The sequence below is a fragment of the Dipodomys merriami genome, unplaced genomic scaffold, assembly GCF_024711535.1.
Source record: "Dipodomys merriami isolate MVZ:Mamm:240054 unplaced genomic scaffold, mDipMer1.0.p SCAF_31, whole genome shotgun sequence".
Taxonomy (NCBI): domain Eukaryota; kingdom Metazoa; phylum Chordata; class Mammalia; order Rodentia; family Heteromyidae; genus Dipodomys; species Dipodomys merriami.
In genome coordinates, this window is record NW_027204604.1 from 10,115,770 (window position 1) to 10,135,840 (window position 20,071).

At 51.3% G+C, this 20,071-nt stretch overlaps 1 protein-coding gene across 2 annotated transcripts; it reads left to right on the forward strand.

Annotated features, from left to right (window-relative positions):
* Positions 1-1,648: 1,648 nt before the first annotated feature.
* On the forward strand, positions 1,649-19,609 carry Rab7b (RAB7B, member RAS oncogene family). 2 transcript variants are annotated; one of them, XM_070041653.1, is made up of 7 exons: positions 1,649-1,788; positions 6,904-7,109; positions 7,327-7,398; positions 7,883-8,009; positions 8,864-9,079; positions 16,089-16,214; positions 18,404-19,609. In XM_070041653.1, exons 3-7 carry the CDS (start codon positions 7,346-7,348, stop codon positions 18,479-18,481), a joined length of 600 nt encoding a protein of 199 aa, XP_069897754.1. In that variant the 5' UTR covers positions 1,649-1,788; positions 6,904-7,109; positions 7,327-7,345; the 3' UTR covers positions 18,482-19,609. The 2 variants fall into 2 exon arrangements, with proteins under 2 accessions (XP_069897754.1, XP_069897755.1); XM_070041654.1 differs by lacking the exon at positions 6,904-7,109.
* Positions 19,610-20,071: the final 462 nt, after the last annotated feature.

Genomic DNA, 20,071 nt, shown 5'->3' on the forward strand with positions numbered 1-20,071 from the left:
TTGAGCCACACACACCACTCTTTTTTGGTCTGGTTATTTTTGAACTAGTCTCATTTTCTGCTCAGGCCTGGACCATTGTCCTCTTATTTCCACTTCCCATCATAGTGGGTTCATAGGCTCATGCCACCGTATCTAGCTTTTTCTGTGGAATCGAGGGTCTTGTGGATTTGGTGCTGGCTTTGAACTTCCATTGTCCTGATCTCAGCCTCCAGAGTAGCCAGGATTACAAGCATGGCACTGGCTTCTAAAGGGGTTTCTAAAGGACAACAGTTTAAGAACAAATCACTGCTCAGGAATTTGTGTTTGTCCTGAGGGTGGTGTCCACCCTTAAAATAGAAGGTTTTGGGTAAACAGTCTCTGGAACTTTCCTTCCATAATGGAAATCATTACATCTTCCCTATAGGCATGCCTGCTAGTTAATACCCAAAAAAGAAGGAAGGAAGGAAGGAAGGAAGGAAGGAAGGAAGGAAGGAAGGAAGGAAGGAAGGAAGGAAAGAAGGAAGCAAGGAAGGAAGGAAGGAGGGAGAGAGAGAAAGAAAGGAATTTCAACGTCTGTTCCACCAAAAATTCCTTAGCAGGGCCCATACCTGGCACTGTGAGTGTCCATGTGTGGGATTCGAGGTTCTGCACTCTGAGGACAGAGACAGCAGCAGCAAGGCATCTTCCCAGGTGCTCCTGAGCCCAAGGAAGAACTTTATGATGGGGGGGATTATTAAAAATGGAATGGACTGGCCAGGAGACAAAAACCCCATCTGAGGGGATCCCTTGAGAGTTGTGACCACATCTGGCAGCCATGTCTAAATTTGTCGTGTTCCCCTTTCAGCTGGTGATCATAGCAATCCTAGGTGCGGTTCCAGGCCTTTGTAAGACCGGCCACATCATGGCGTGTAAGCAGCATTTAAATGACAGCTGTCTCCACTGTCTTCCAGGCAGGACACACACCCTCACCTGGGAGGTGCAGGACACGTCACATATCTACAAGCCTGGTACGGTGTGATGTGGGTTTATGCGTGTGATATGTGTGCACGATGAGTGTGTGCGTGTGTGTTGTTGTTGTGAGTGTGTGGTGTCTGTTTACTGCCTGGGGTGGGTTGGGAATATGTGGTGTATTGGTATTGGGGTTTGGGATGTATGTGGTGTATGTGTATTGTGTGGAGGGTGTGGCGTATGTGTGTGTTATGGCGTGGGGGTGTACATGCTGTGTGTGTGTGTGTGTGTGTGTGTGTGTGTGTGTGTGTGTGTGTGTGTGAGTGAGGTGAGGGTAAGGAGTAGGAACAGGCCCTCTTTCCTCCAGATCAAATCCACAACCCTCGCTTATGAGAACCTACAGATCCACAGGTCCCTATATTGGGTTGCTTCCAGCAGCAATGATAGAAGTTTCTAAAACCAGCCAGGGGTTCCTTAGGGAACCCATAAACAGAGCATATCAGCCCCACAGGCCCTGGGACCACAAGTCCCCCACCCCCACCCTGAGGTGTTCCATTCCCCCATCCCCAGGGACCAGAATCCCTCCAAACGCATTCTCAAGGAGCCCCAAGTGCAGGCAGCTGGGGGCCTGGCTTTCCCATTTCTCCCCACCTCCTCCACCCACACAGCTGAGGTCACCCTGCCCAGCCTCTTTTGCAATTTTCCCAAGTCTGTGCACCACGGGAGTGGAGAGAAAGCAGAGGGAAGTGGCCTCTCCACAAAGTCTGGCCTGGTGAAACGGTCGCTCCAAGAAGACAAGAGAAGTCCAGGTCCCGAGCCAGCTCCTGCAGGTCCTGGAGCCAGGCGCTGCCCAGCACCTCTGTAAGTGACCTGAGCCCTCTGCCCCAGAACTATGTGGGGTTTGTGGGGAGGAGTGGAGGCAGGGGGTGCGAGGTGGAGGCTTGGAATCTAGCAGCTGCAGGCTTTAGCCCCAAACTCCATGCTGCAGAAACTCTCTGGGCACATTGGCAAGGGAGGAAGGACTTCCTCACTTGCCCAGGAGCTAGGGCCCCCACAGGGGGATCCTTAAGGGCCGCCAGTGCCAGGCAAGGCAGGGCTACAGCCAGTAGGAGCGTGCTGCTGTGCCAAACCCGCAGGGCCCGTCAGAAACCGAAGCCCTCCTGGAGGACTGAGTACTGCAGCCCTATGGGCAAGGGCATGGGGCTGGAGGGACAAAAGGGCCTTATCAGGAAAAGATGTTCATTTCCTGGAGCAGAAAACGACCCCTCCCTCTTCCTAAATCATAACTATGTTTCCTGGCAACAAGCTGCAGCACCAGGAGAACCAGTGAATAGAGTTGGACAGATCTCGGCTCTAGTCTCAGCCTGCCTGCCACTAACTAGGTTTTTGCCTCAGGAATGCACTGAGCTATAATGATGTTTTGTAAAATGCATAATTGTTAGTCATTTGGTTTTAATAGAAATCTTTTCCTGGGGCCCACTGATGAATCCCCCAGCACAAAAGTCCCATGGAGGTAGTAATATATGCAGATTCCGATCTACATTGTGCTGGCACATTGTTGGCATCTAGTATATGTGCTGGATGCCTGGATGGAGTATGGATTCTTAATCGTTGGTGGATGGATGGGTGGATGGATGGATAAATGGATGGATGGTTGATGAGCAATGGACAGATGATGAATGGATGCATAGACAATAGATAAATGGATGGACGATGTGTGGTTGATTTGATAAATGAATGATAGGTGCATGGATGGATATGGATAGATGGATGAATGATAGAGATAGATAGATAGATAGATAGATAGATAGATAGATAGATAGATAGATAGATAGATAGATAGATGAATGGAAGGAAGGAAGGAAAGGTGGCTGGATGGATGATGGATAGATGCCCCCTCCAGAGCCAGGCTGTTTGGGGGGGAGAAGGGTACTGATCATTGGAGGCACTCTCCTCGGCACAAGCCTCTTGGGGAGTCAGAAATGATACCCTCAAAGAACTTAAAGAGTCAGAATGCTGGGCCTTCTGAAGCCAGTATTGTGGTGCCCTTCCAGGGGAAGCAGGTCTGGACCTGCCAGGTTTGGGCAGGGAAGGCAGAGCTGACAGTGATCAGACAGGCAACAGAGTTTTGTTTATACTCTTTGTCGTGTTCCACCCAAACTTTACTCCAGGGTGAACAACGTTGCCATTTCCCAATGTATGCAGTGAGGAGAGGCTGGGGAGGTGTGTGTTGGGGGCAGGGGGCTGTGGCTGCTGCAGAATTCTCAGCTGCCCCTGCTCAGCTCCCTGCCAGCCTTCATGGCACCTCATGTACCTACCTGGGCCCAGCTGGGGCCAGAGGTGGGTGGAGAGAAGGAACAGATATGGAAAAGTGAGGGCTGAGTTCTTGTATGTAGGCTCACCGCAGGTCCAAGCACATGGCAACCAGCTGGGCAAGGTCAGAGCCGCTAATGCTACAGCAGCAGCCGGCAGGCAGGGCCTAGGCTCCCAGTGTGGAGGTGGGTGCACCCAGGGAAGCTGGGTAGACCAGGTGTTCTCCTGCTGTGGAAAGCGCTTTCTACTTGGTGTGGCTCTGGGGGTCTGGGCTGATGCAGGCAGGACCTGTGCTCCATGCCTGCTGTTCACTGTCACTTCACAGTGGAGAGGACTCAGCCGGCCTCTAAGGGGGTGATTAGCTTTGAAGCAAGTGAGTCAGCGGGAGTTGGGGGCGGGGGTGGGGAGAGTGGGAAGAGGCGGGGAAGGACAGCCAAGCCACCAGCCAAGCCGAGCAGGGAGGACACAGGGGACCTCTGCCACAGCTCCTCTGCAATCTGCCAGCGTCTGCCCCCAAACCACCACCCCATCCCACGCACTCAGTCCTGGCCGCTATCTGGAGGCTGATGATCCTGAATTCAAGGACGGGGCTATTTTTAAACAGTGGCCCTCCCACAAATGCCTGTCCTGGGGTGAGCGGGGTGTGCAGGGGCGGAACACGTGGGGGACAGGGAGAGGGAGGTGGAAGAGGTAGAGGGGAGCTTAACATGACTGGGGCAAGTTTTGGGGACCAGCAGACCTTGTTGTGTGGCCCCCAGGAGAAATCCACCCCTAGCAGGAGGGTGGAGCCGGGTGGGGTATCTGGCTCTGTATTCCATGAGTGGTGACCCAGGGTGGGAGAGTGGATTCCTTCACTTTCTAGAACCTTCCAGGAGTTACCTAGGCTCCTCTCTGGCTGCTGGAATTCAGCCTGGGCAATGCCTTTACACTGTAGCAAAAGGCCAGCACCACAGACCCAGCCTCTGGCCCCTACGCCCCTCTCCCTCTCCAGTTGTTTTGCACTTATCTGGATCGTTCCTAGCTTTGGGGCCTGTGGCGTTACAAGACTGTGACACGTGCTGCCTGCACAGCAAACCACAGACATGAGTGAGGCCGGTTTCACTCCGGAGTGGAACAGACTCACTGAAGTTAAGTAACATCCAACGTCAGCAGCTGTCATCCCAGCTGCTGGGGGGGGGGGGGGGAAGTATGTGGCTGTAAAAGGGAGGTACATAGGAACATCAAGATCCAAGTCCAGCCTAGGGAGAAAAATAAGACCTGACCTGAAAAAATAAAGGCTGGGGACATGACTCAAGTGGTACAGTGCCTGCCTAGCAAGTCCTGGCTCCCAATCCAGACTCTAACTCCCATCGTCTTTATGATATTAGGGATGAATGCTTAACTTCTGCAGACACTTATTTCTTTGACCATAAAATAGACATCCTAATAGCAGTACACCTAAATGCTGTCTTGTGTGTGATGAAATAGCTAGTGTTTCTTCAGCCCTCCATTAGTGCTAGTAAAATGTCTCCTTGCTATGTCTTAGGTGCTGAATATGTCGTAGCAACCTACTAATTCATTTTCCCTCACAGCTGCCTCTGTGTGTGTGTGTGTGTGTGTGTGTGTGTGTGTGTGTGTGTGTGTGTGTGTGTGTGTGTGTGGTCCATTTGTCTATTCCAAAGCTCTGGGCACAGCATTAGGAAAATCAGTATTTGCTTATCATCCGGGGGTCCATAGTCATATCCCAGCCTGCACATGGAGCGATGTGGGGAGTCTGCATCCCGGCCAGTTCCTCACACACAGCTCCTGCTCACAGTCCCTTCCCCCACACACACACACCTACCCCCCACTTGCAGTGGCTGCCGGCCTCCACCTCCTCCAGATCTCGGGGCTTCGCTGAGGTCACCAAAACTGGGTCCTGTGTGTGCCCCAGATTCTTGTGCATATGGATTGCACGGTTTCCAACTCACCAGGGCCCAACAGAGCCTTCTCTGCCCTGCCATTCATCCCTGGCCGATCTGTTCACCATGGTGTGGCCCTGGGTGAGGTACAAGTGACTCATCTGTCTGAGCCTTGGTTGGGTCCATTTCACAGGGCTGTGGCTCAGACCATGAGCTCTAAGGAGAACCCAGTGCAGCTCTGAGGAGCACCTGCAGCTCTCTTACTGACAGCGCTTTTCAATGGTGATTCCTTCTCTACTTCTTCCTACCTGCCCGTGGTGCTGGCTCAGTAAAAGCTTATAGGGGGTTTTGTTTGTTTCGCTTCAACAAATCACTTTGTAAGTACATTACATCTTGGACAGGTTTACAAAACAAAGATAACACACTCCAGGAAACAGCTGTCCATTGTGCCCTGCCATCTTCCCAAATCATCATCCATGCTTAGAGCCCCACACTCTCCAGGGGCTGCTTACCCTGTGGGTGGTAACATGACTATGACATGCCAACCCCAGTTCCTACCTTCAGTGCCTTTCTTCTATCAGTTTAGAGGAAATGTTTCCTAATGAGTGAATTAATGAATGGTGTAGAGTACCCACGTCCCTTCTTCATCTTTCTTCCTCTAATCCCTTTCCTTCCTCATTCTCCCCTGAAGCAAAACAAAACCACTTTCTCCATTCTTCATTCTAAGATGGTTTACTTCATTCCCTCTTTGAGACATTTCGCCCCAAACATTGCTTCAGCCCCCCTCCCACATTTTCACCATCACCTCTTGGGCAGTGGACACGGTCCCTGGTGCCCCCAGCCCTGTGCCTTCCTCCCTCACCTCTCTGCAGTGGGATCCTATTCACTTCAGTTTTTCTCACACTCTCTTTCTGGTATCAGATCAACATGTTCTCGCGTGAGAAGTGGGAACTGTGTACAGTGATGCACTATGAAAGGTCTTCACTTGAATCCAGCCATCACCTAACTCATGCCTTCTATATTTCAAAATGATTTGCTAGGGGCTAGGGGGGTGGCTTCGTGGTAAAGTGCTTGCCTGGCATTCCCCTGGTTCTGGGTTCCAATCCCACACAGTTTTCAGGAGTTCAATTTTTTTTTTATCCGAGACCAAGACTCAAACCAGGTATCTGATGCTTTTGCTCGTCAGCTAGAGCTGTACCACCTGAGCCAGGCTTCCAATCCCTCAGGAGTCCAATTTTAATATCAGTTTATATTTCAGTACTTGGGGTGATATTGAACATATAGTTTAGCATCTTCTGCTAGGACCTCTTTTATAAGTTTTTAGGGTGTTGATGCTGGCGTTTGAACTCAGAGCCTATCCCTGAGCTTTTGTGCTCAAGGCTAGTTGCTCTACCACTTGTGCCACAACTCTACTTCCAGCTTTCTGGTGGTTAATTGGAAATAAGACTCTCATAGACTTTCTTGCCTATGCTGGCTTTGAACCACGGTCCTCAGATCTCAGTGTCCTGAGTAGCTAAGATACAGGCGTGAGTCTCAGACATCCAGCTAGGACGTTGTAATGGCTGCTTCATTCATTGTGTGCCATGACTTAACCCCTTCTTTACTGACACATGTCTACAAGCAATACTGTAAAGAATGTTCTTGAACCAGACTCTTTGTTCTCGATTAGTATTATCTTCTTAGAACAAATTCCTAGAAGCAGAAGCCAGGAACATTTTTAAGATTCTCAGCACTGGCTGCCAAGTAGCTTTCTAGAAACACCAACCCATCCCCTTCCCCGCAGCTGCAGCAGAGAAGAGACTTTTGATTCTGCAGTTGTATCCACACCTCAGCCGGGGGGAGGGCACAGTCTCCAGCCGTTATCCTGCCTCTTCCTGCCCGGCCCTCCACCCCTGGCTCCAGCCTGGACTGTCTGCAGGCCCCTGCTCCATCTCGCCCTGCCTTCTTGGTGCTCCAGACTGTGTCCCAGAGCAGGGCTAAGAGCAAAGGGTGAGTGATTTGCCTGTCCTTTGGGATCGCAGGCCTTCCAGCCTTGAGGAGATCACCAAGGGAAGAAAAAGGAGGGAATAAAAAGATTGCTGGATCGGGGGGTTCTTTCTGAGAAAGCTCCACCTGGGTCCTGGGCCTAGAGCAGAGACCTATGTATTGAGAAGGGCCGGCCTCAGTGACCACGGCCGGAGTGGCAATGTCCTCTGTTTCTCTACAGGCTCCGAAGCTCCTTCTTCATGAATCCCCGGAAGAAAGTGGACTTGAAACTCATTATTGTTGGAGCACTTGGGTAAGTCACGCTCAGCTCGGGTGTGGAGCTCTTACTTACCATCCCCAGTTCTGAGCCAGGGAGGAACCAAAGAACATCCCCTTGGGCCGCCATCCCGCTCCCTACCCCGCTAGAAAGTGCATCCCTGCTCCAGGACAAAGCTTGGTTGGGAGAAAAACAAGCATGTCCCAGCTTGGCAGTAACTTGCTGCATGAGCCCTTCCGTCCCTGGTGCCCTCCTAACTGCATACCCAGGAAGGCACTAAGCATTGCTCGGCAAGTCAGCCCTCTCTAAACTTCTCTGCTCAGTCTGATTGGTTTCTGCTTCCAGAAACCATCTCCTAGACCCTTGCTTCTCCATGTGTGGTCCCTGGACCACTGATGCTAGAAAGTCAGAATCACAAAGACAGACAGCAGTTCAAAGGTGGGCTTGCCAACTCAGCATGGTATGGGTCCACGTGTGTGTTTGACATGTGAGCTTACCTCCTGGCTGGGGCTTTTCTCAGGGTAGGGAAGACCTCCCTCCTTCACCAATATGTGCACAAGATGTTCTATGAGGAATATCAGACCACGCTGGGCGCCAGCATCCTCTCCAAGACCATCACACTGAACGACACAACCTTGAAGCTCCAGGTGAGCCAGACTAATTTAACCTAAACACACTTGACAATGATCCATTCTCCCTGGACAGCCCACCTTACATAGCAAAATGCCCTGGGATGTAGAGGGGTCTAGCACAGGAAACAGTGACCTTCAACTCATGAGCCAAACCTGGTCTTTGGGATATAGCCACACCCACTGACTTAACTATGGCCTGTTTAGTCAAATGTGTTTATCATCTGGTTCTTTGCAGAAAAACAAATGTGTTAGGGTCTGATCTAGAAGAAAGATTACTCATTCTGGAGTTAGGAGACTGAATTCTGCCCCCTCCCAGAAGACCTGGCAGCACTTTGGGACAAATCACTCCCAAAGCCCAAGCTTCCAGGTCTGCCCTGTGGGCATGAGAACCCCCACTTCGATAACTCCAAAGGAAAATGAGAATTCAGAAGTGAAGACACAGCCAGGTGCTGGAGCTCATGCCTCAAATCCTCACTGCTCAGAAGGCTGAGATCTGAGGATTGCGGTGCAAAGCCAGCCTACCCAGAAAAGTCCACAAGACTCTTATCTCCAAAAAAAGCTGGAAGTGGTGCTGTGGCTCAGGTGGTAGAGCACTAGTCTTGAGTGAAAGAAACTCAAGGAGAGCACCCAGGCCCTGAGTTCAAGTCCCAGGACGGGAGTAGGGGACAGGGGGGTGGGGGAGGTGGGAGAGGTGAAGGCACTTGCAGGATATTAGGTTCTACTGCTTGCAGGTGGAGAGAAAGCCCATATGCATCTAGGCCAGGGCTTTCTCTACCCACAGAAGGGAGACTCCGTATCACGTGACCTGCCTGCACCTCTCTCCGGGCAGTCCTCACAGCTCCATGGGCTGGCTGTTTTTCCCCCTCTAGATCTGGGACACCGGTGGTCAGGAACGGTTCCGTTCCATGGTGTCCACATTCTACAAAGGTTCTGATGGCTGCATTCTGGCGTTTGATGTCACTGACCTGGAGTCCTTTGAAGCCCTGGATATCTGGCGGGGTGATGTTCTAGCCAAGATTGTCCCCACGGAGCTGTCTTACCCCATGGTGGTGCTGGGGAACAAAATCGATCTGGCCGACAGGAAGGTACTGTTCATTTATTCATTCACAAACTTGATACCATTACCTGCTGTGTGTCTCGTGCTGTGTTAGTTTCCACATAAACAGAACTGAATCTGACATAGTCTTTACTTCAAGAATTCCAGCCTAGCCTGGTGCCAGTGGCTCATGCCCTGTAATCCTAAATACTCAGCAGGCTGAGATCTGAGGATCGCAGTTCAAAGCCAACCCAAGTAAGAACATCTGTGAGTCGCTTATCTCCAATTAACTACCAAAAAGCCAGATGTGGAAGTATGGGTTAAGTGGTAGAGTGTTAGTCTTGAGCAAAAAAGCTCAGGGACAGTGCCCAGACGCTGAGTCCAAGCCCTGGGACTGGCACACACACACACACCAGAATTCCAGTCTAATAGTGAATATAGATACTTTAAGAGACAATGGTATGGTAAAAGTGATGGTAGAGATGTACATTGGAAATGTGGGGATACACAAAGGGCTATCTACCCAAATCAACAATATAGGATCACCTAAGAAAAGTGAGTTCCAGGCTGAAGCAGAGCCCGATAAGGGCTGAGAACTGAAAGTCAACGGGGAAGGGCTATTAAGGCATCAGTGGGAGGCAGGAATCAGAAATTGGTATTAATTTTAGAACAGTATTGTGTGCAGTCAAGAAGGGATTGGCCATCATGAATTCTGAGACCCATATGTTTTCTAAGAAGGTAACAACCTTTCGCTAGCTTACACGTGTCAGGGTCGTGGGTTAACCACGTGACGCCGGTCTCCTCCATGACCACAGCAGCCCGCAGGTCGGCGTTGACCTAGACCTTCGCAGGGCCGTTGAGGGGAGCATTCTTTCCATCTTTGCTTCCTGCTGAGAAAGGAGGTAAAGATGCTCTGTGCCAAACCAAGCCTCAGTGCCACCCGAAAGAGCTGTTTGAACCAAGTTCTCTCTTGTATTTCACAGAAGTAACAAGGACTGAATCGTAGTGTTTGAATTCTGGTTTTACAAGGGTTCAGATGTGAGAGGAGCGATAGGAGAACTGAGACATGATGTCAGGATGTATGTTGATGCACGTGGGGGGGAGGGGAAGGAAAGAGGGGGGAGGGGTGCTTCCAGTATGCACCCACCTGCTGAGAGGAAAGGTACCTGCGTGGAGGAACGCACATTTGGTTTGGGGGTGCCGCTGGAGAGGACCAGCAGGCTTTGGAAATTTCAGAGAGGTCCATGGTGGAAACCCCAACTAGACCACTTGAGCTGTGGGTTGCGGGGAGGAAGGGGGAGGAGTAGAATCAATGTTGATTCTCAATGTACCCATCTCCAGGCTCAAATAACAGCCAAAATGCCAACGTCATTCAAACACAAGCTGCCTCCCCTCCTCCCCCCCTACCCCCCCGATGGGGACCAGCCACCTGGGAGAACCTCATGCTAGCCTTCCTTCTTGCTCCTCACCCCCTCACCTGAGCCAGGAGCTCTGGGTCAGATCCTGTGTGAGCTGAGCAGGAAGAAGGGGAAGTGGTAGGCCAGCAGGACTGTTCTTCATCAGCTGGCATTGGCCTCCAGTAGTGCTGCGTTCTCTGGGCGTGGCAGGTGTGGCAGGCTCTCCTCTGGTCACTCATATAGATACTCGATTGGGGAACATTGCCCTGTCCCTTCCAAGGGCCTTGTGTTTTCCTCATCTCAAGCAGCCCCAGCCTGGCTGTCCTCGGTGGAATCCACAGCTCCCATACAGCCCAGCTCTGCCGCCGGGAGCTGGCTCATGCACCCTGGCTCTGCCATAGAGAGTTGGTATCTCTGCCCCCCCCATCCCCTGCCATTTTTGCCTGGGCTCCGTCAGGTGCAGGTTAGGTGCTGGCTACCACGTCACCAGACTCTAAGGCCAAAATGTTAATGACCATCCACCGTCATCTTTTGACTAGAAGTGAGACTTGCTTTTCCCGACCCCCTAGTGAGGACTGAGTGTAATTATACCCACAACCCAACTTTCTCCAAAGAGATCCTTGCTAACCCTCCTCTTCCTGCCTGTGCCCTAGGCTTGGGTACCATCTAAGACACTCTTGACTCTTACTCATGAGCCATTAGAAAATGTGTGTGGTCCCAGGGCCATCTGTCCCCCAACCCACTTTACGTCTGAAATCTGTTAACCTACAGCACCACCATGCCACCGTCCACTTCAGCCATGGGCTGTGGGACGGGAAGTTGAGGGCTTCAAGGCTGAGAGTCTGGCTCTTCTTGGTGAAGGGCAAAGCTCATATTCTGGTGAGAGCAGGGAACCAAGTAGAAGGTTGAAGGAGTAACTAGGGCAGCTACTCCTCAGGTAGAACAGGTGGAGCTTAATGAAGAGAGGGATGGAGATGAATGACATAAGCGATCAGCTGATGGAGGAGACTGTGAACTTGAGGTGGATCTGTGGTGTGTTCTCCTGAAGGAGCCCTGGGTGAGGTATTTGCCAGGAACAAAGGACTTGCAAGGGTGGTATTTTCTAAGCCAGAGAAGTCAAAGGCCAGATCTGGGAGGGCTCTGGGGAGCCTTGAAATTGAGAGAGGGGAAGGGGAGGATGGGGCTAGATGTTGGAAGTTGGAAAGCAAGGCAGGATGGGGACCTGTGGGAGGGGAAAGGAGAGGACATAGTGGACCCAGAAATAAGGCCAGCTTTAGGATTTGCAGAGGTTCCCCTCTGGCCCTAAGAAGAAGAGGCTGAAGTAGGGGTTGTGGGGCCGGGGGAGCTCTGAGGCCACTGTGGGCAGTGGTGTGTTGGGTGGAAGGACGCCAAGATGGACTGCAAGTGTTCACTGTTGGGGGTTACTTGGCAGCTAAGGGTCAGGTGGGGATGGACAGGGCAGGGGGGCCCATCAAAGCTCCGCGGGCCAGCCTTGACTTGCAGAGGGGAAGAATAAAAGAATGGCCAGAAGCATAGGTGCCAGGCAACCCCTTCCTACTCCCCTCCCCGCCCCAGGGCAGGTGGGTCGAGAGATCGCCTCACAGAGGTGGAAGAGGAAGAGCCACCAATCCTAGGAAAAGCCAGAGGAGAGGCTAAGAGATTCTGGAGAGTGAGGGCAGAGAGGGGTTTGTCCACAGAAGAAGGGGTTAGAGGGAGTTGGCTGGCAGAAGCCATCCAGACAGGAAGCTGTGCTGAACAAAAAGGAAATGAGCTCAGGGAAGTGGAGAAGAGGAAGTAGGGGGAAGAGAGAGGGACCTGGGAGACCTGGGAGACTCAGGATGACAAAGCCAAGCGGGGAACTGGGAAGCACCTGCTCCCAGATGCCTTTCCTGGGACACAGACCCAGCTAGGAGTCTACCAGCCCCTGGCTGAAAGGGAAGGGAAGTGGGAGGTGGATCCTGGAGGCAGGATCTGGCCTGCACAGAGCCAGGGGGCTGAGCGCCATCTCTTTCAGCCCCTCCAGCTGAGCTCGGTCCCCACCCATGATCCACCATGCTTGTTCTGGTCCCGCACCAGTGTCTTCCTCTGAGGGATCCAAACCACAACACGGATTTCCTGAGATTACTTTGGGATGAAAGGAAATGATGAAATTGTTAACCTCCTTTTTGTCATCCCTAAGGGACAGGCTGGAAATGTGCAGCAGCTTTTCCTACCAAGTATTTACTTTACTTTGTGTGTGTGTGTGTGTGTGTGTGTGTGTGTGTGTGTGTGTGTGTGTGTGTGTGTACGTGCGCGCGTGCGTGCCAGTACTGGAGCTTGAACTCAGGGTCTGAACACTGAACCTTAGTGTTTTTGCTCAAGGTTGGTGTTCTACCACTTGAGACAGAGCTCCCTTTCTGGCTTTTTGCTGGTTAATTGTATATAAGAGTCTCACTGACTTTTCTGTATGAGGTTACTTTTGAACTGTGATCCTTAGATCTCAACCTCCTGAGTAAGGAGACAATTACAGACATGAGCCACCAGCACCCAGGGAAAAGAAGTATTTCAAAACACATTTGTAGATTTGGGAAGATGGGAAAATTCTGGGGTTGAGCAGTGCTGATGGTTGCGATTTCCTTAAGGCTCCTGAAATATATGCTGAAAAATGGCTGAAATGCTGAATTAGGTGTGATGCATATTTTATCACAATTCACACACATAATGATTTAAAGAATTTGCTGGTGACTTTTTAAAAGGAATTCCTCCTACTTGTACAGAAGGTAATAGTGGAAAATACCAGTTTATTACTAAGAACAGTTTTTCTAGCAAATACATTATGTGGCATTTATTCCCAAGGATGTAAATTCTCCTTGTGCATAGGAAGGAATTTCCAATTTATTACCAATAAGTGGTGACAGAGCATAGAATTGAGATCATGTTATTCTTAGCAATTCTGTGTGTGTGTGTGTAGATCCTAGGGCTTAAACGCAGGACCTTGCATTCTTGCTTAGATTTTTTTTTTTGCTCAAGGCTGGTGTTGTATCACTTGAGCCACATCTCCAGTTCCAGTTTCTTTCTGATTAGTTAGAAATAAAGGTCTCAGAGACTTTCCTGCCCATTATAGCTTCAAACCGTGATCCTCAGATATAAGCCTTCTGACCAGCTGGGATTATAGGAATGAGCCACCAGCAACCAACTCTTAACAATTTGTGGGGGGCTGGGAAGGTGGCTCAGTGGTAGAGTGCTTGCCTTGCATGCCAGAGGCCCTGGGCTCGATTCCTCAGCACCACATAAGCAAAAAGAAAAAAGCTGGAAGTGGCGCTGTGGCTCAAGTGGTAGAGTGCTAGCCTTGAGCTGAAGAGCTGAGGGACAGTGCCCAGGCCCAGCGTTCAGGCCCCATGACCAGACCCCAAAAAAAAAAAAAGTAATAATAATTTGTGGTACTTGATTGCTATTTTTAGAGATGATTTAGTGGTTTACCACTTAGTATTAAACATGCTAACTTTAAACTTGTATCATCAATCATTTTAATGTATTTAGTTAGAAAAGCATCACAAGTAAAATAATACAAACTAGCCTGACTTTATTAAACATTTGGTCTCCAATGAATGTACAAAACTAAAAGTGTTCATAGCTCATTATTACCCCTAGGGGAAAATTCATGGAAGCTACAACTTGTAAATTTTTCATGGCTCCCATATCCCCAAATGCCACATCCCAAATATATTGCCAGAGCCTAACTTATAAATAACTTTTGTGCTTCATAAATAAAAGATAAGGTGATTCTAAAAGTCATAAAACCATCACTGCATAGGTGAAAATGGAAAAGCTATCTTCAGTGGCTTTCTTCCCACACCAGCTCTGAAGGCGAGGTGGGCAGAAAACACAAGGAATCCTCTGTTCTCTGGAGAAGCAGTCACTTTATACCATTTTACTCCACCGCAATGTTTATGGCAACTCCTGAACTCCAAGCATGAGCCTCCTTAAGTGCACAGCACCTGAGGAGGTGAGGGTCTGGGCAGGAGGCCAGACATAAAGAAGGAAGGAGGTGTTAAAATAAAAAAATTAAAAAAAAATCTAAGTCCAGCCAGGCACCAATGGCTCATACCTGTCATCCTAGCTACTCAGGAGGCTGGAGATCTGAGGATCCTAGTTCAAAGCCAGCCAGGGCTGGAAAAGCTGTGAGACTTTTATCTTCAATAGAGCACCAGAAAAGGGGAAGTGGCTCAAGTGGTAGAGCACTCGCCTTGAGTTGAAGAGCTGAGGGACAGCGCCCAGTCTCAGAGTTCAGGCCCCACGACCGACAAAAAAGAAAAATCTAAGTCAAGACTTTGGCCTCAAATACTTTGAAAGATACAAAATCCTTTGAGCACCTCAGATGCTATCACGTCGTAAGGTGTGTTCATTTCCAATGCTCATCTGATTGATTGTTACTGGGGGAAGAACAAATTCCCCACTTCCATCCCTACCTACAAGTTACATAGACCAGTTTTTACCTAGTGTACCTTGAGGACAATTTTTTTCAACCCAGGGATTTTTCCCCCTCTCTAGCACATTGAAGGTTGGCCCTTGATTGCTCAACAGCTCTTGAGCACCTCTGTCCCACAGGAGACAGCATCCAGAGCCAGGGCTGGGGTCCCTCCTCCCTAAGCTCCAAGAGGAGCTGGAGACCAGAGCCTGAGACCAAGGCTTGGGGATTCTCCCTCCTCTGCTCACAGCCATAGTACCTGGGAGACTGACCAGGTAGAGGCCAAAGCGCAGGCTGTGTAGCTAACCCTGGTCCTCAGCCCCTTGTCCGAGGCTGCAAACCGCCTCAGTGCCAGGGCAGTGGTGGTGGACGCCAGAGGAGTTGTGAATGACACGCTGACTGGGGACAGTCCGTGGACATCCTGGGCCCGCTGGAATACCACTCAAGGGGACCCAGGCCTCCGGAGCCTGGGTCTGCCCAGCCAGCACAGGCATGGGGTAGGAGTCCCTTCCTGGCTAGTGTCCAGTATGGCCCCCTGCTTTGGAAGGGCTTGAAGGCATCAATGGCAAGAAGAATGTTCTGGTTCAGGCCTTAGAAGGACAGCAGGTGCAGTGAGGTCTGATTCTGCCTTGCCTTGTGTTAGAATCCTGCTCAGCCCCGAATACTCTGGGCTTGCTTCTCCAGGCTCAGGCCCCTCATCTGGGAAACAGTGCCGCCCAAATACTGCATATCGTAGATTCCTGTTGAGAATGTAGAAGACAGGTAGACGGCGCTCAATAAGCAAGAGTGGCGTGGTGAGGGCTGTAGTGACGGGCGATGGATGGCGCTGAGGAAGGCGGTAAGGGCGGTAATGCTGGGGATAAAGAGGTGAGGATGGCGGTGGAGGGGAGGATAGTGAAGATGGTGAGGACATGATGCTCACAGTCTCCTCGTCTGTTAGAATCCCTGGGGCAGGGAGAGGAAGAAGCGGGGGCCAGCCTAGGGGCAGCCTCCCTTTACCAGCCCAGCATCCGAGTAGCAACCCAACCCCAAGAGCACGCGAACGGTGTAACCCCATCTTGACAGTTTGCCCCCCCTCTCCGAGGCCACCCTGGGGGCTGACTGGCACCTGCGTTTGGAGGGGGCATGCGCACTGGGAGCGCAGTGGTGACCCCGGTGCGTGGCCGCGCGCATGGCACAGGAGCGGTGACCCCTTCTCCCCCCCACCCACTCAGGTGTCTCAGGAGGTGGCCCGAGGCTGGTGCAGGGAGAATGACATGCCCTACTTCGAAGTCAGCGCCAAGAGCGACATCAACGTGGTGCAGGCCTTCGAGGTGCTGGCAGCCCAGGCTCTGGCCAGGGTGAGCGGTCCCTGAGTTACGATTCCAGCCGGGGGGTGTGCAGAACAGAAGATGGGGGTAGCGGTGGGGATGTGGGGAGGACAGGAGTGGTGGAGGGGGACAGGAGTATCTTTCACCTTAAGTGAACTCATTGCAAGGGGGCTCAGGACAGCTGGTGCCCCAGATCCAGAGGCAAAAGGGGCTCAGGGTAAGCAGTTAGGGGTCCCCCATCCACTAGCTACCAAGATCCTTTAGGGAGCATCTGAAAACTGCAGACCTGAGCCTCACCCTGAAGCCATGGGCTGACAGAAGCCCCACGGGACCAAGCATTTGTCCAGGCGGAGGAACTCCTCCAATCAGAAAGGGGGACAGCCTGAGCCCCCAGCTGGGATAGCCCAGCCAGCAGGGGGCCTGTGTGCCTGGCACCCGCGGGCATGGCAGGAGTGGTTGAAACATAGCTACTGCAAATAGACAAGACTTAGTAAAGGCAAGGTGGGACTTGGGGGGGCGGGGCCACAGGGTGGAGCGGAGGCACAACCTGCCCTGTGGAGGAGGGAGGGAGGGGAAAGGGGGTCAGGAACAGAAAGCTGTCTCAAAGCAGGTTCAGGGCTCCAATGCTATTTTTTTTTTTTTTTTTTGTCAGTCATGGGGCTTGAACTCTGGGCCTGGGCGCTGTCCCTGCGCTCTTCAGCTCAAGGCTAGCGCTCTACCGCTTGAGCCACAGCACCACTTCCGGTTTTCTAGTGTTTTATTGGAGATAAGAGTCTCACGGACTTTCCTGCCCGGGCTAGCTTTGAACTGTGATCCTCAGCTCTCAGCCTCCTGAGTAGCTAGGATTACAGGCGTGAGCCACAGGGACCCGGCTTTTCCCAATGCTATTCTTTTGCATATGTGCTAGCTCCTGGGGCTTGAACTCCTGAGCTTTTTGTGCTCAAAGCTTAAGCCACAGCTCTACTTCTCATTTGTTCATGGGAGTTAACAGTCTCCTGGACTTTCCTGACACCCCCCCCCCCCCCGGCCACGGGATTGAAGCTGTGACCCTCAAATCTCAGCCTCCTGAGCAGCTGGGATTACAGGCGTGAGCTCCCCCACCCCCCACCCCAACATGGGATACTTGTTCTTTCGTTAACATCCTTTCTTGGCAAAAGAATAGGTTGTATATGAGGAGCTGTGGGGCTCTTTCAGGTTCCCAGAGAGAAGAGGGTGGAGTCAGCCAGGCACAGGGAAGGTGGGGGGAGGGAGAGCTCTCCAGCAGAAGCGACAGAGTGAGTCATCATAGTCTCTGTCGGAATCAACACGTGGCCTCAGTTCTCCCTTCTGGTGAATGGCATGTGTGAGATCTGGCTGCAGGTCAGGAGGCCTGGCCTCCAAATCTGGCCACTGAACTGCTCTGAGCTTCTGAGAAGAGGAGGGGAACAGAGGAGAAAGAGGAGGGTAGGAAGTCAGTGGCTTCCTCCTCTGGGCCTCAGTTTCTCAACAGTACCATAGAAAATGAAAGAGGATGATAAGCCTGCCCAAGCCATTAAAGCAGAGCAAAGGGCTGAGCTCCATGGCTTCTACCTGAATGCCAGCTCCTGGGGAAGGAGAACTGAGGACCCAGTCTAATCTAGTCACAGGTTAGGGAGACCTCCACTCAACAAAGGAAGCTGGACTTGGTGGCACATGTTCGTGGTCCCAGCTACTCAGGAGGTAAAGGGAGGAGGATTGTGGTCTGAGGCTAGTCTGAGCAAAAACAGGAGAACCTACATGAAAAAAAAAAACTAAAGGAAAGAGAGAGAGAGAGAGAGGAAGGAAGGAAGGAAGGAAGGAAAGAAGGAAGGAAGGAAGGAAGGAAGGAAGGAAGGAAGGAAGGAAGAAAGAAAGAAAGAAAGAGAAAGAAAGAAAGAAAGAAAGAAAGAAAGAAAGAAAGAAAGAAAGAAAGAAAGAAAGAAAGAAAGAAAGAAAGAAAGAAAGAAAGAAAGAAAGAAAGGAAAGGTGAACTGGAGCTGAAGTGGTAGTGCCTGCCCAGCAAGCGTGAGACTCTGAGCTCTAATCCCAGGATGATGATAGGAGGAGGAGGAGGAGGAGGAGGAGGAGGAGGAGGAGGAGGAGGAGGAGGAGGAGGAGGAGGAGGAGGAGGAGGAGGAGGAGGAGGAGGAGGAGGAGGAGGAGGAGGAGGAGGAGGAGAAATGTGCTCGGCCCCAATCACTGACTCTTCTTTCCCTCCTTAGTACCAAGGCATCCTAGAAAACCACCTCATGGACTCCATCAAGCTCTCGCCAGGCCAGCCAAGGAGCAGGTGCTGCTGATGTCCAGTTTGAGCTCAGGATGCCCAGAGCCTGCTCCTGCTAGGCTCAAACCCCCTACTCCGCTGCCTGCCTGTGTCCAGCTTGTAAGCAAGAGGCTCTGCAGCCACAGCTCTTGCCCATTGCTGAACCCAGAATCAGAGCAGCCCTTGCCTGGGACTGCGGAGAGGACAGGGCCGGGCCCTCAGGGGCCTGGATGAAGCCTAGAATGTCCCAGGTAAACCTGGGCCCTGGAGAAGTCCCAGGAGACTTGATGGCTCCTGCTGCCCACCGATGACCTCCTCACATGCAGACCTCCTCCACCCTTCCCACGGCACACCCCCAAATCCACTAACACAGCTTTGGACAGCAACCAGGCCAAAGGGCAAGGGTGTGGGATCCCCACCCAGGGCCTGGGGCTGCCTCCCCTGCTGGCAGAGGCCTGAGACTCCCCTCTGCTCCCAAGGACCAGCTGTCAGGGGCTCGCTCTCCTCCTTGCTCAAGGCTCCACAGCTCAATCCCAAGGGTGTGTCTGTGTTAGATGGGGGCAACCGGTGTCCTGTGCATATCAGAGTATGGTTTGGGGGCCCAGAGGCTGCATTGATATCTCAGTTGCTGTTGCTGGTATGCATTTGTTTCTTCCTTCAGCAAGTATCTTTAAGTGCCTGCCACATGCATTGCACGGAGGTCCTGTGACAAACAGGACAGCAGCCCTGGCCTCCTGGAGCAAGCCACAGCACGGGAGCAGGTGTTCCCAGGGAACAGGCAAATGCCACGCACAAAGTGAAAGTGGGACCCCGGGACGGGCTGGGAGGAAGCTATTCTACACAAAGTAGTCCATCCAGAAGGGCTTCCCCGAGGAGGGGACCTTTGGCCTTGAGAGCAGGTGCCACCTGAGAGAGCTGGAGGAAGAGCATTTCAGGAGAGGGAATAGTAAAGCTAGGGCCTCGGGCTGAGGGCCAGCTTTCTGGAGGCCAGGCACCAGGAAATAATATTCATTTTTTGTGTGTGTGAACATACTGTACAGAGGGGTTACAATTACATGGGCAAGATAATGAGTACATTTCTTATAATGAGTACATTGTAGCCTCCTCCTTTGTTCCCTTTCCCATCCCTTCACATCCTCCCCCTGCCCCCCCTGAATCCCCCCCCCCCGCACCAAAGTTGTAAAGTTCGTTTTCGACATAATGACTTTTACATCTCATTGTTGCAATGGGTCCACCTGTATCCCTATTTAAATGGTTTGTTTTTCCCCTTTCCCTCCACAAATTCTACCGACATCAAATACAGTGAAAGCAGGGGTTATACTGTGGGGGAGGGACATACAAAGCAACAAAGAAATCATCTTATAAATGTGTTAGAAACAATCGCATGAAACAAAAAAAAATTTGAATACATATCTTAGGGTTCATTTCCCTAACATCAACTTATCTGACCTTTTCTGCTTGACTCAGACATATACTAGATATTCCAAATGAGGGAAACCATGGGGCCTATGTTTCTTTGGGCCTGGCTTACTTCACTTAATATAATTTTTCCAAGTCTTTCCATTTCCTAACAAATGGGGCGATGTCATTCTTTCTGATGGAGGCATAGAATTCCATTGTGTATATA